Raw genomic sequence first — 16296 nt, forward strand, 5'->3', positions numbered from 1 at the left:
CATGAATGGGCACATAATCCTGTCACAATTTATCTACAGATCATCTTGTCCATTTTAATCATAATCATTACTGATGTAATTACAGTAATCAGCAGGATAATTGTGTGGGTAATAGCCATCATTACCTGCTTCTTGGTTACCCCACTCGCCGTTCTCATATTTGAAGCTATTTCAGTTGGTGATGACATACGGCATAAGGACATGTGTCAAGCTAAATGCATCCTGGAGAATTACATGAACAAAATACCAACAACCTGACTGGCCACTGAATCAATCCACTGAAACTACAACAAGCAAAATGCACTCAAAATACCTGGGAGAGAGTCATACCTGCTGTAATTCTACCCCAGTTCTGACTGTATAACAGTAATGACAATTCTCAATTATGAATCACTGTAACGATTCTTAAAGTAATGACGTCACAATTCTGACTGCTTAATTGGCTACATTTACATGCACACCACAACCCCGATTGCAGGGAGTAATCAGTTTAAGCTAGTATTTAGATTATCACATACAATAAACATGGATATAAGTAATGCGATTAGTCCAATAGCCGCGTTTACATGATACATTTCGTAACCAGTGTGTATGCTCTACAGAAATGGTGTGCATTGCAGCCATGCTTGTTTTCTTCTGAGATCTTTGACTTCCCCCTGACATGCATAGTTTCACAAAGCCAAAATAAATCAGATTAATATGTGTACATGCACCAAAATAACGAAATATTGGGCAAAAATCCAGGGGTCTTAATTGGGTTTTGAATATGCCGATTATGACCTTCTGCAGATAAAGATAATTAGATAAAGGAGTATACAAGACCATTTAAATAACCAGAGTACTGCCACAATCAGGGTAAGATCAGAGTATTAGAGTGCATGTAATTATGAGTTAGGCAATAATGACTTTATCACAGCTCAAACTATATTACCCTTATAAAAAGTATCTGTTTTGAATGCACCATTATTGTTATGACAACATTGCTCTTCTGACTTCATTCCTATACTGTTACTGTAATGCATTAATTACTGCAATGACAGTTATGATGCTAACTACTCTGACTTTCCCTTGACAGCTGACAGCTTTGAGCACAGCTTGCTTGAGTGTTATTTCCAGTCTCAACTGCTAATTCCTCTTGTAACACATTATAAAGTACTCTTATGAAGCGTTCAATTAACGAAATAAACAAATAAATCAATTTACATAGTGAAAACTAATATAATAATCAACAAATCCATTCATATATTAAAATGCTTTGTGCAACTTCATGTCACTTTTTTCCCAGATCCTGTCACACTTCATCATGCAAGTTTAGCAAATTATTTGTGTTGATCATAAGCTGCCTCCTTAAGAGATATATACATAATGTATTTTGACAGAATAATAACAGGAAAACAGAGCTTTTGAACACAGTAGGTAAGTCAGATGCGCAGAATGGCCACTGTGATTCAGTAGAAACCCTAATTCTGACTGTTAATCAGATATCACTTGCCTTACATAAACCTCTGTGTATCGAAACCATGAATAATGCATATAAACTGAGACATGTTGCTGCACACAGATCTATTATGATTCCTCCAATATACAAGATATTAAGATTCAAGATGTTTGCTTTGGCTAACAAATTGACTCCATGTTCCGCTCTTGTTTTTGTATTCAAGAACAGGTGCCGGGAGAAAAAATGGCCCTCACCTTCAGTGCTGGTACAGAGGGCACTCTGGTTTTGGGTTCCGGGGCCACACGCTCCCTGTGTGGGCACACAGGCCTCCTCTGATGTCACACTCCACAGGAAGCAGATGGGGTCCTCGCATGGGATGGACTCTGCTAGATGGGGACAGGTCTCAGATGCGCCGGCTGGCTCTCGCTCAATCTGCCTGCTTCGCTGCTTGAAACCTGAGGACACAGACGGGGGCAGCCTGGGTGAGGAGGACACCCGCGAGTGCGGAGCGACCTCAGCCATCTTCTATGGGCGGAGTCAGCGGGGGGGGGGGGCATAGAACCAGGCTGTGTGGAGCGATGTGGCCACAGCACTGCATGCCATAGATTATAAAAGAGTTCTATATGGCGTCCCCTTAGAAGATAAAAAGTTGAACCTCCAAAGAAATATCTTACTTTGCCAATTTTTTTTTTTTATACACAAAACCAACACCCAATAATAAGGAATAAAAACCTCACCCAATTTAGATGTTTCTATTCTACAATATGTACAGTCTTTTAGACTAATGAAATGCAAACATGCCAAAGCACTATTTGCTAAGCTTACCAATAGCTCACCTCAATGTCTACCTCTCATTTTATTTCTTTAAATGTAATTTAGTAATTTGTCATCTTATTATTCATTTATTCAATAACAATTTTTGCCTTAAACTTTATTTTGATGGTAATGTGTAATGTTTGCACACCATGTTATGCAAATGCCCGTTCATCCATTCTGTCAACTGTTAAAAAGAAAAGAAAAAAAGAAAAAAAATGTTGCCTTATGGTTGTCAAGCACAGCAAGTACAAAATATTTTAAAATGGCAGGCTGTGTGCCTTTCCAGCAACCCTGACACTTTGATCTCCTGCGTGTTTGCAGTCCTGCTTTTGTGTAGTGTCCTTTTCTTTTCATGCCTTGAATCAACAGTATGAAAATCTTTTACCTAACACCTAATCTTTTACCTTGCTAAACACAATTAGTCCTGGAGCAGAAAACACACTGCCACACTGAATAGAAATTGTGAATATAAACTGTAATGCACTCTTGATAAAAATGAGCATTCTTTAGCCTCCATATTGCCTCATGTAGGTAGTGGAAGGTTACAACAAATAATAAGGAAAATCTTCACTTTGAATCAGGTTTATTGCACCATTACTCACATGTTCTAGTTCAGAAGTTTTTACGTACATCGCCTAGACTATACCAAGAGCTGCACTGCACCAGCACAAATTCCGCTCAAGGTAGAATTAATCATTGTTATGTTCATTTTTTTTTTTACCCAAAGCTCCTGCAGCATAAAAATGAGCAGGTTAACAGACCAAAAAATAAAACTGGCATAATCCATTTCAAAACCCATCTGTGAGCTCTCCCAGTATTTCCTGGCTTGTTAATTCCCTGAATGTTCCGCATTTGCAAAGAGAGCCACAAGTGCCTGTCTGGTGCTCCGCCTTGATCTCGAAGCACTTTAGGTCTTTCCTTTGTCTCCTGGCTCCTGAGCACAGCAAAGAGACGCTGATTGCAGTGATTTGAGCTTGTGCGATAATTACCGCAGGCTTATGTTGTTACTCAGGCTTATGCTCCCCGTACTGAAGTAGCGCAGACAGGCACAACCCCAGCGATACATCACTGTTCTGCAGCAGGAAGAGTTGGAATTCTAAATGCATACACCCGCCAGGCTTCCAGTCTAATGTTTCCTCTTAATGAATCGCACACAGTCAGCGGAACAGAATGGCTCATTAGGGGAACTTTCAAGCCATGCAATCGAGAATTAAACATGGTTGCACTTTCCACCATAGCCTATTTGTGGGTCACTTGGAACTTTACAGGATGATATCAAAGGAAATGTCTTCCAGAGAAATGTAGGTCCTGGATATACATACATTATACTTTAATTAAACTTTTGTTTCCCATTCCTGATGTTCTGTTTGTTTTTCTCTAGCAGATTCATTTCTCTACTCTTAACTTCTCATGCATCAAATAACTTGCAACCGAAGTGTTCTTTTTTTCAAAAGTGCTGAACAGATATAACTTGTAGGGAAAGTCTGAAATCACTGGATGAAGACCAACATCAGTGGTATGCAACTATGCATTTACTGATATGAGTGTACAGAGCCTTTAGTATGTGATAACCCCTTTTTTCCACATTTTGTCCCATTACACCTTAATATTAATGCATTGAAATATTTCCCCTTCATCAAACAAATAATTTGATACATTTGCAATTTGCAAAAAATATTTTTATTCAACATGCTTATATTTTTAATTCGCGAAAGTATTCACACCCCCAGAGTCAATAGTTTGTAGATGCGTAAGCATTTGGAAGGAATTAGATCTCATTAAATCTTCCCTGGTATGTCTGTATGAATGTTGTAATGGCATGAAGATTCACAGTGTTGGCAAGAATAACTTTAAAACACATCTAATTGAACAAATAAAATGTGCAAAACATAATTATCTGTTGACTTGCCTGTGACAATCTTTTCTGTATGCATGTCAGCATGGGCTACTTCTGAAAACTTTGTTTCCAATGAATATCTCTGCCTATTTAAAAACACACATAATTTAGGATTTTCAACTTTCAAAAGTATAATGCACTCAAAAATGCGTATGTTGATTATTAGTCTTCATCAATCTGATTTTCATTTCAGTTCTTTTCCACAGACAGGGTATTCTTTGTAGTTTTTTTCACCGTGACCACGATTGATGTTTTTGTCAGGAAATTCTGGTTTATCGCTGCTTTTTGTGCCAGTATGAATTCATAGTAAACTGTGCAAAATAAATATACTCCATTAGTGTGCAGGGGTGCACTGAGCACCCAGTAACTCAAAAGACTTTTTGGCTTAACATTCCATCCATGTCACATTCGTTCCTCTCATCTGCTATAGCCTATTACTTCAGCAAATTGCTTTTATGAGGATCACAGTTGATCACTAATTGTATGATTAGACCGATGATAACCCTGTAGAGATTTAGGTGGTCATGCAATCATTTTTGGCCACATGACCTGAATAACTAGTATCCCATATTATGTAACTTTCAGGTTTTCACTTTTAATATAACTCTGAAGGTATCTTAACATTTTAATCAAATTAGAGAGTTACTTTCACTGTAATTCCTACATGGATCACCAAATATGCATGTAAATACCCTAGAATTAAAGCTGACAGTCTGTATTTTAACCTTGTATTCATTGTTTTATTTCAAATCCAGTGTGCTGGAGTATGGAGTACAGAGCCAAAACAACATAAATTGTGCCACTATGCATATTTTTATGCATTCTACTGTATATCTGGTCCTGCCAGCCTCATAGAATATAAATTCTAAAGGCATACTAAATACATGATGAGATGTCAGGAACATTTTTTGTATTCATTTATTTCTGCACTTTTAACATTTAATAACATTTTATAAACTATAGCTTACAAACAGGTTAGCTCTTCTGGCAACTTTTCAATCTTGAATAAACCAAGCCAAGGGCTACAATTGAAAAAAAAATCTCACTCATAAAAAAATTGCTTCTTTAAGTGCTTTTTTGTGTTAAGCTCCATTCTGAATAAAAATGATATGTCTGGGTACAGAAAGGAAATCAGGGTGAAAACAAAAACATTTAATCCCGTATTGAAAAATGTATTGTTCAACTTAAACCAGATTTAATGGCGTGGCAGGACACCAAGGGGGAACATGGAGCTCAGACATATGCTTGTTTGATTTGCTCAGTCATGTAGGAAATAAAGACGGCTTGTTTGTAAGGTAATACACTGCAAACCCTCACACTTCACTTGCTAATAATTTGTCAGTAAGTCATGTAAAGATATTTAATGAATCAATGAATTCATACATCAGGAATTCATCAATGCAATCAATAATTCATTGACTTGTTTACTTGACAGTTCTATTTTTGTTTGTTTATTCTTTCATTCAAAAAAAGAAAACGTAAAAATATTTTAATAGGTTGGCTAAGGGCCATCCAAGCATGCTATGTCAGCTTTTCTATGCCCCAGTGTTTATGTTAGGCTCAATGCCTGACTCAGATGTGCAATTACAGTACATGTTTATTTTCACCTACTCATCATTGACTCACAAAATTTAATTCAGCTCTGAATTAGTATTCAGATTCAGGTGTGTATATAATCTTGTCAAATGCCTGTCAATCAGAAATACTCTAAAATATGACCCTGGCATACTAGGGCACCCCAGCATCCAGATTATTAGCACCTATCCTGCAGCAAGTAAGGGCAAAGAGAGTGCCCCCCATAGTGCCCCCCACAGAGTCCCTAGCGTAACCCATGCTCTAAAATGCTACTATTGCTGCCCAAACCCAAACTGAAAAAAAAACCAAAATAAAAAATAAAACTCAGATGTACAGATGCAGCCGCAGGCCATTCGTAACGAAGAGGTTCTCTGGTAATATCAGATTTATTGAAGCCAAAAAACATTTTACAACAGGCAGGGGCCAGAGTCTAGACTCAGTTTGCACACCCTGTTCTTATCAGTCCCACTTCACTGCTTCCCCTGGTATAAATGCAGGAAAGAATGTGGAATTTGCTTATTAGCAGGTATATGCAAGTTTTTATATGGAAGCCAAATGAATCCATTATAACACACACATTCTTTAAAAAAGAAAATGGTTCAGTAAGCTACTGTGTATACATGTATTATGCAGTGAAAAGCTAAATAATAAAGCAGACGTTATTCATGAAGGCCCATGAACGCACCACTGACTACATATTTTGTTCAAAGGGGTTTCTGTGAGGATTTGTGGTTGGATGTGATCATTATCACAGTGTCTGTGCTGGGTAATGCAGAACTGCCCAGCTTGTAGAATCAATATATGCAGGTAGGAGCAAATGTTCAACAAACCAAATGAAGCTTCTTTTGCAAGAATAAAATCACATGCAGTCAGCAGGGCAGTAACCACCGCCAACATTTTAGAGATAACCAGTAGGTTGGAGTGAGTGGGGGTTACCGTTTGGAGAATTCATTTTTTTGAGGATTTACTTGTTAAATAATTCACCCAGACAGGTTTTGTTCTCTGATATATACACTATGTGACTAAAAGTATCTGGATGCCCCTTAATCTGGGGCAATTTTTCATGGTTTGGGCTAGGTCCCTTAGTTCCAGTGAAGGCAAATCTTAATGCTACAACATACAATTGCATTCTAGACAATTGTGTGCTTCCCGAAAAGTTTGGGGAAGGCCGTTTCCTGTTTCAGAAAGACAGTGCCCCTGAGCAAGTTCTGGGGTTTTAGACAATTTTTTTCCCCTTTATGCCAGTAGCTTCACCACATCGTCTATGGCGCATATCAAGATAGGCTACAGGTTCAATGTACCTTCAAGCATGTACAGGTATAGTCTATCAAAGCCTGTTATTGGGAAGTGAAAATGAATGTAAATGTGGTGAAGGATGACTCATCTGACCATATCACTTTTTTTCCCACAACACTGTAGACCAGTGCCTATGGTTTTTGCACCACCGAACTCTCAAATGTGCATTCATCTTTGTAATGAGGGATTTATGCACTGCAACCTCACCATAATATCTCTGTCTATGTAGATGTCAACGGACTTTTTTTGCTGACACAGTCTGATCATGTCCTGCGTTGACATTCTCAAAATCGAGGTCAACTGGGCCAGCTCAGAATTTTTCTACATGCCATAGAGTAGTACAGGATGTTAATTGCTTAATTGTATCATGCAGTACACCCGTATAGAAGCATCTGCATTTGTTATGTTTCTCCAGTCATTCATTCAGGTTTTTCCTTTAATCTGTCCCCCGTCTGTATACGTAACCAATGACAAAGTGAAAAAATCAGATAAATAAAGTGCCAATCACAACTGCTGCTATCTGCTTCACTCCAGCCAGGGTGTGTAGAAATGGAGTTGATGGACAGGTGGTATTGTGAGAGATAATACATTCTCTGATGTGACTGTAATAAAATGGACCATTATATTTATAGTTATCATCATCGTTCCAGACTGTGACCACAGCTTAACACATTTCAACCTCAAGTAAAAAGACCAGGTGCTCCTGAATGGCCTTAACTGAGTTTATCATGATTGTTTAAAATGCAAAGATGGTTGCCCTGTGAGCAAAAGGAAAGTGTGTGGTTAAGGGGACTGGGAAATTTAAAATTATCCTCATAAACGTGTGATGTTTGGAAGGGCTGGGAGAGGGCCAATTTTGGTCAGATGTTCCTGCTGTTTACCGAAGCCTGAAAGATCTTCAGGGCCATTCCGGATCACCCTGAGGGGTACACAGTCAGCACTGACATAGTCTGGATTCAACACAAGACTGTAAGGTGCATCAACACACTGGATATAGCCCAACAACTGCTACCTTTATATCAACCCAGACGGTGTTTTTTTCTGTGCATTCCACTCTCTTTCTTAGCTTAAAACCTCACACAGGAGGAATAAAATGGCCAGCGATTATGACTCTGTTTGTTTAGCATTTGTGTACGCAGAGGCGGTTTTAGTGATTTGGAGGCCCCAGGCAAAGACCAATGTGAGGCCCTTCTCCATTTTGCTTAACGCAATCATAGCTAATGAACAAAAACTATTTGGAGGCAGCTCTTTTCAGTTAACAAAGCCACAGTACTAAAGGACAGACCCAAATGAGAATTCTAACTGAAGAACTTCAAATGACCTTCAGTCAGTTAGAAGAAGACAATATGGCAAGAAAAAGATTGTAAGTATATAATCTTTCATTCTTTCAAGACAAAAGTATAGTACATGCTTTTTGATAAAGCATTTGAACATCCATTATTCTCTAGGGGTAAAAGTCCTAGTCCGAGCGGGTGTCTGGTTTGTGGTGGGCTGCTGCTGTCTGTCGGTGTCACCTCTGACACTTTCCTCCCACACTGTAGCTGGTTCACCGCAACCAGCAGAGACAGTAACGCTAGAAGTTGTAGTAGGTGCGGTGGGTGCACAACAGGCTGAGGCAGCAGTAAGGCTGCTAACGTTAGCTAGCTCAGCTTCTTCAACTAACATTACACCTCTTGCCAACAAATAACTCAGAGGTGGTCCAGCACTAGCTTTTGGTTGCTAAGGGGATGTGTATCGACCACCCCATATGCATGAATGGAACTTAAAGTTGCTAGCATACTGTATGTGTCCTGTCTTGCGTATTTGAGGTTAATATTAGAAAGGGTGGTCGCTATCAGCATGTCTAGGAATCCGTACATATTCACTGTTGTAAGTCAAGTCGCAGGATGCAAAATAGCCATTAGGAAAGCAGTTTGAAATTATGAAGCAACGTCTGAGCCATTGGATTTAATGGGTCGCGATGAGATAATTCCGAGTGTGTTGCTTGTCTTAAAGTTGATATAGTGATTGAGGCTGTATTAATATGACTAAATGTATATGTATGAAGTTGGTTTTTTACATTTAGACAATTTATTGTGTATATTTTTACAGGACTTACATTTAAATAGGTAACAATGTCGAGTTCTCTCTAATAAATACGAAGTAAATACACTAGCGGTTAGGGTGGTCGATAATAGGTGCTTTCACTCTACTTGTTGCTCCTCCGTCGTGGAGTCTCTGGCTGTTTTATTAAAGAATTTTGTCAGTTTAGGCAAACTTTCCTTAAACTGGGCATCTTCCTTCTTCTGCTTTCCCTTCTCAAATCCACTTTGAAAACACTTCATGGTAACAAAGATAGTGACTCACTGCCTCTGATGGCAACTCAAATTTCTACGTCATTGATTAGGTGCAAAGCAGGAAGGTCAAGGTGGAATAGTCCATTAAATGTGAAATGTGGGTGATAATAAATATTGGCAAATATAGATATTTAATTGGATAGGCCCAAATGTACATGTAGATAGATTTATTTTTTATCTATTACAGATTATCATTCGTTTGGAGTGACAAGAAAGGAAAAATGTTATATAAATTTTAAAAAAAGGAAACACAAATTCACGAGGCGGACGAGGCCCCAAGCAATTGCCTACCTATGACCGATGGTAAAACCGCCTATGTGTGTACGCTTGTTCACCACCCCGCATGGTGGCTTTACCCTACACAAGGGCAGAAATTGTGGCAAATTGAACGGAAAAACCATGCTATTTCTGTCAATAATATAAATGTCGCTCGACTCATGTTTCCTTGTGCTTTAGAATTTTTTAATAACCAAGAGGGGAAGCATACCTTCGTTATTTTAAAACAAGATTAATTACACCTTCCAAATTATGCACAGTGCTCCAGGAATGGGGTTGCAAGCATACATACCATGGTATTGCAATTATTATAAAAGTGCAATGGACGTAATGTACTGTAGTTACATCATTAAACATATATTTATAGGGCTGTTGGTCAGCATGTCCAGACGAAGCACTTGTCATATGCTCTGTATTCTGGAATGAAGTTCTAACCATGCCAAGGCAGACAGCGATGAGCAATATAACCAGACTGTGACCAGCAATGCAACCCAAGGCAGGAGGTTCTTTGCACTTGGTCAGCTATAATTGATTGAGCAAACACTCCATAAATATCCAAATTGCCATTTGAAAATGTTATTTTGTTCTCTTAATCAAGCCGTATTTATAACACCAGGACTTTAGATAAATATCACCCATGCTGTGTTTGTAGTGTCCTGTGCATGTAGCACAGTCTCTCCTGTGCTATGTACTGGAGCTAAACTTATTTTTTTTAAATATGTTTTTGGGCTTTTCAGCTTTGTTGGATAGAACAGTGTAGAGAGACTGGAATAACAGGGAAGAGAGAGGGAGAGATGTGCGTCAAAGGTTGCGTGATCGGATTCAAACCGCCGATGTCGCAGCTCGTAATGAGCATGTGGACAGTGCTCTACAGGCTACGCCACGAGACCCCCCCAAAAGTTATTTTCTTAACTGGGAGTAAATAAACTTGTTCTGAATTGCACTGTGTCCAGAAAAGTTTTAAAGGGCTGGGCTGGGCACAGAATTACACGGGGGGGCACATCTATGATTTAACAACCCCCAACAATGGAGCTCACCAATGAAACAGCTGAAACTGTAGCCGCTCAGAGTCAGTGTTACTGACAACCTAATGAAGTACCCAATGACATTTTTTGGGGGGCACATGCCCCCACAGGCCCCCCTCCCGAACACGCCCCCGCTGTTGAATTGTTGAATAGGAAGCTAGTGATGCTAAGTAAAGGAAGGAAAAGGAAGAACATGAGTGCCATAGAGGACCATTTAAATGTTTTAACAGCAGTCATCTCCAGTGTTAGGGCACACAGTGCACCCAGTATAACCTTGCCCTACACTAAAAGCAGAACAGCTTCCAAGGCATGTCATAGAGACAGAGCCATTCAGGTTGCTCATGCCCAGGCTAGGCACAGTGGGGGACTGTACACAGTGCTGTTATCTCTGTCTGAATGTCCTGTTCCTGTCATCATATATTCTTTTTTCGAATGTAAGCTGCATATTTGGATTCTGTAGTCTGGCCTAATCAGGAAATAAACAGTAAAACAGTTGGAAAACAGTCTCCAGTTAGAGCCTGTTTGGCATAGGAGGCTACCACTGTATCACTGCCTATAAACAAGCCCAGACTGTAAGCCTGAAACTGTACCCAATGTATTCCTATGCTTCTCAATGGATTTGCTGAATTTAAAGACTGCAAAATTTTTCAAATATCCATTGTTTCATTCTACAGTCTTCTTTAAACCTTCTTTCTACATTCTCATGTCCTTGATGTGACAATATACCAATACCAATAACCTTCCCATTGAAGCCAACTTACGTAGTATCCTTGGCAGCTCACAGGCTGGCCTTGTCATATGCTGATACTAGCCCCAGACCTACAGCCTCTGGGGAAATGTACCACTGAAAGGCAGCCTGCTCATATCTGAGTGTGAGTCCTTTTGACCGGTCACCTTGCCCTTCAGTACCGCCCCCCCTAGCCCCCAGGATGGATGTGTGCGTGTGTGGGCGTGTGGAACCGCTATTGCTGCCGTTAATGTGTTCCTCTGGGGAACGCCTAATCACTGCGGCAGAGGCATGAATAAGGGATAGATCTGTATTCTGGTCTGTGGTACAACATCGTTGGCCACTGCCGAACAAACCACTTCCTCTGTTATTCACCTTTCCGTCTCTATTTCTCTCTAAACTACTGCCATTTCAGTTCCTGGACACCCAGAATACTTCAGAAATACATTACGAAGCCATGCTTGCAGCGTAGTAATTATGCCATGTTCAGGAAGGAAGCATAATTCAGAAGTTTCTAAAAGCTGCCCACAGTGCGAAAATTGTATTTAAAACAGCCAAATACATATTAATAAAAATCACTGGCACACGCGGGTCTGGAATGAGAGCTCTGGGCTAATGACTGCAGCACAGGGCACTTTCGCTATCTGGGAATCAGGGGTAAACGCCTGTGACTAAACATGCCAATTTTCTTTATTTATTATGCGCAAACATTCACGGCTTTTTCCTCTCACCTTTCCTCCCCTGTGGTTCCATGCAGTTGTCATGGAGACAGGGCCCCCAGTCAGACCAGGCAGAGACGAGGCATTCCTCAGGACAGGGTATGTGGCAGGGCTGCACAGAGGAGGGGACGTTCCCTGCGCACAGCCTGCTGTTCACAGGCCTGGAAACTGCGGAAATAACATAGTCAGCACAGGCAGTAAACACTTCACTTCCTCATGTGTATTCCCTGAACCACCTTTAAAATGGCAGCTAAGCTACAAAAATAATTAGACCTTATCATCATTTTGGAATACAGTAAATAGCAATGAATAATATCATATCAATAATCGTTTTTTTGTCAATGCTGATGTCTCACCATTTCATATCTGCATATGTACATACTATTTATTCATTGCACAGATGCAAATTGCAACCTAATTTCCAGCTCCATGAAAGTCTAGAATCGAGCAACCAAGTCTCCGTAAAGGTTGGTTTGTGAGTTCAGCTGGTAAATATGATACATTAAAAATAAATGATAAGTAAAAGAGGCTCAGATGACTATGATGACAGTGCTACTTTATAAACTAGATACATTCACTTACTTTACAGCATCAGCATTACTCCACATGCATCAATTCTTCGGCACATGAATGTTGTGTCACCACATCTGCCATAACCTTAGCATCAAATACTACTTTTACCATGCACCTCTAAAAATAAACAAGCGTGCATCCATGCACACACCCTCACACAAACACGTGACCTCTTCTTTGGCTCATGACCACCTTTCCACAAAATCTTGTGCAAATCTGTGAATCCATTTGGGAGTTATGCGCCTTTTTGTGATAGGCCACGCCCATCGCCACGCCCCCTCTTGGTCAATCGGCCTGAAAGTTGCTCAGCTCTACCTCAGTCCAACCTCCATGCCAAATTTCAGCCTCCTGGGGCGAAAACTGTGGCCGCTACAGGGTGGGATACTTTCGTGGACCAACCGACCGACCGACAGACAGAGCTATAGAGCTGCGGTCGCAGCTAAAAAAAATATATAAATCGAATAATGTTGGTCATAACCAAGGTAAAAAAAAATTAAATAAAAGACCTTGAATGAAAAACATTACACAATCACACCAAAAATACTAATATTTGTATTACTGTTGAAAATACAATATGACAATATGATAAAGTCACTGCAACATCCAAGAACTCCTACAATACCATGTTGTTTCACCAAAACAGGCTTTTTGGGATTAGATTTATGGTATGGGCTATGAGCCATTTGCATTTATGGCAAGCTGAAATGTTCACATCTACGGAAAATGTCTTTGGAGACTTTCATTGATCCATATCCCGGAATGCCATTGATTAAAAGGGGCTTGCTTATTATTATTCTACACCTAGATCGGTGTGTTTTCACTCATTGCTAGCAACAGCAATCCTGCATCACATCTTTTCTCCATTTATTCAAAAGAAACAAGGAAATGCAGATCCCTTCCAGTGCCTCACCTTTGAATAACATTTCTCACCATTTTAGCAAGGATAATAGGCCCTTTATAGACATACTGTGAAATTGACAGGTTGGACAGAGCAATGAGATAGAAGAGATGGGAATTTCATTTCAGTCTGGTGTTAAAGTCATTCATAGTCCTGAATATAGCTTGTTTGGATTGTGTATGAACACTGGTACAATGGTATTATAGAAATATGTATATATTGTATGAGGATAAGCTAATGTAAAAGCTTCAAATGTCCACATCATTGAGCGTGGTGGAATCTCTCCAGCAGAGAGTCAATGGACCATATGCTGAGATAAATTCAGGTCATCAGCCACAAAAGAATCCTTCCTGATCCCTATTCATTACTGTGAATCAGCTCAGGCTTTAAGGCAGTTCATGGGCAAATTATGGAGCTTTCTACAATTTCAGTTTGAGGCCTGCAACAAAGGCTACAAAAAAACACAGGCAACACTGAAGCAGGGATAGCGGCAAGAATAAAAAACGAGTATCCTGCCTTGCATTTGGCCTAGCAGGAAGACTAAAACATGTCCCTCTCACCAGCTCCCTCATGTGTGGAGGTGTTTTCCCAGCTCCTGCATTTCTGACACTGCACTCTCTACTGTCTGCATACAATTCATGCCTCTGTTACATTATTTACTTTTTTACCACTGTATTATGAGAACAAATAAAATTACATGGCATCTATTTAATTGTTCTCCATAGCCATTATAAGGAATAAAGCTTTTTTTAATGCCGCAAAATTAAATGTTTCCGTGCAGTTGAAATAATTCCTCTCCACACTGCAGTTATTGGAACAGTGACATCGAAGAGCAAATTACTCGTAAACACCATGGCAGCAAATGGTCCACACATGATAGATGAGATGATACGCCAGAAGGCTTAGTGCTTTATAGCCTAACTTGCAGGTCAGCACACTTATAAATTTGTATTCAGGTGTCCCATAAAGCTACCTCTGACCTTGTCATCATGGTCTATCCCATCGTGCACTCCTTTTTAATGGGCCAGTACAATCCATCCCTCGGGATTCTAGGAACTACAATGCCAGGAACTGCAATTCTAAGAACTACAACTATGTGTACAACTATTACTCAGGTATATTGCAATGCTGTTTTTACATTGTATAAAAATTTAGTAATTAGTAGCAAGTATGACGGAATGAGGATGACATTTCTGCAGATTCACTGGTTAATACTTTCAATATACATTCAGTACTTAAAATTCTGCCATTCTCTAAACCTAAATATTTATGCAATTACCAGCCAGGGTTATGAAAGCATACTTAAATACAAGTGGGTCCAGAATTATTTGCACCTCTGACTAACATGACAAAAAAAAAAAAAATACAAGTAATGAGATATACTGCATGTATATGAGCCAAGAGCAGCCACGACCGCTCTATTTTTAATCCCGTTATCTGCAGATCACAACTTAATCATCTCATTATCTTGAGATATCAAGCCCTTTATTCTTATCGTCATGACTTCATTATCTCATTATCTCAAGATATAAAACTCTGTTTTCTCACGATCACGATTTAATTATTTTGCATCAAACTAATGGTTTTGGCATATGGAAGCTGACAGCAGCAGCAAATAACCCAGTTAAGTCCTTTGGAGACTTAACCGATGATAAAGATGGAAAAGAGCAGAATAATATCATCATTATGACAGGGAAAACATTTATATTTAAAACTAAAGTAATTGATAAATTAAATATTGGACACTTAAAGAGCTTCTTGAAGCACCAATGGATAATTGAATATAAAAATAAAGGTCAGAATTAGAATTTTCATCATAGCTGGAATACCCTAATCCAAGGTGAAGGCTGGATCTAGAGATGACATGGAACTCAAAGCTGATATACTGTATGTTTATGCTAACAGTTAGCAGGTGTGGTAAAACCAGGACCTCCTCAAAATCTAAGCGACTGGTGGGAAGGGTGGTAGCCAGTGGTGTGGGGGTACTGGAGGGGGTGCACATGTGGCCTTTGCAAAGGATTTTAATCAACTTCCAGATGCTAGAACTAACTCCAGACAATAAGACAAGAATTAGAATCGGGAATAAGAACTGTTTTCGATAAGTAGAATCGGAAACCAGAATCGATAAAATCTAAATGATACCCAACCCTAAACCACCCCCGTGCTGCAATCGCTGTACTCCCCGCTTGTTTGGGCTTGCTTGTTTTTTTTAATGGAAACTGGTGAGGTCGCTTATCTTTCTCCTGACAGGCTTTACATTTCCTTATCATTGCCAGCTCGCTAAGCGCACATAACGTTTAGGTAGCCTAATATATTTACTCAGGTTTCCTTTGTCTAATATTACATTATGTTTAAAGACATGGAACCATTCAGTGTGGCACATATGCAATAACAGAGGAAATCAGGAAGGGGCAAATACTTTTTCATGGCATGGTAGTGCACCAGCTGAGCCATACAACATTACAGTGAAATGTAAACCGGTGGTGGTGGGGTGTCCTGACAACAGGTAGTCTGTGAGCATGGGGTGTATGGTTTGGGGAATGTAATGCAGTAATGAGCCTACCCCTGGTGGGATGAGCCCAGTTACGCCCTTCTGCCACAGAACCCCCAGTTATAGTCTGCTAATGACACCACAGAGGATCTGTGAATGTACAGCTGTTACTGTAGGGCCCAACCTGCAGGAGTCTCCCCAGGAGGTTTTACCAACAAAGCCAACACTC

General features: G+C 39.8%; 1 protein-coding gene across 6 annotated transcripts in view; it reads right to left on the reverse strand.

Moving 5' to 3' along the window:
- Positions 1-16296, reverse strand: part of LOC118223263 (thrombospondin type-1 domain-containing protein 7B-like) — a 351386-nt gene that overhangs the window by 111953 nt on the left and 223137 nt on the right. For all 6 annotated transcript variants that reach the window (XM_035409549.1, XM_035409550.1, XM_035409551.1 and 3 more), the window contains 2 exons: positions 12118-12273; positions 1693-1893 (listed from right to left, as the gene is read on the reverse strand). In XM_035409549.1, the coding sequence (XP_035265440.1) occupies positions 1693-1893; positions 12118-12273 (357 nt within the window). The remainder of the gene's footprint in view (positions 1-1692; positions 1894-12117; positions 12274-16296) is intronic.

The sequence above is a fragment of the Anguilla anguilla genome, chromosome 3, assembly GCF_013347855.1.
Source record: "Anguilla anguilla isolate fAngAng1 chromosome 3, fAngAng1.pri, whole genome shotgun sequence".
Taxonomy (NCBI): Eukaryota; Metazoa; Chordata; class Actinopteri; order Anguilliformes; family Anguillidae; genus Anguilla; species Anguilla anguilla.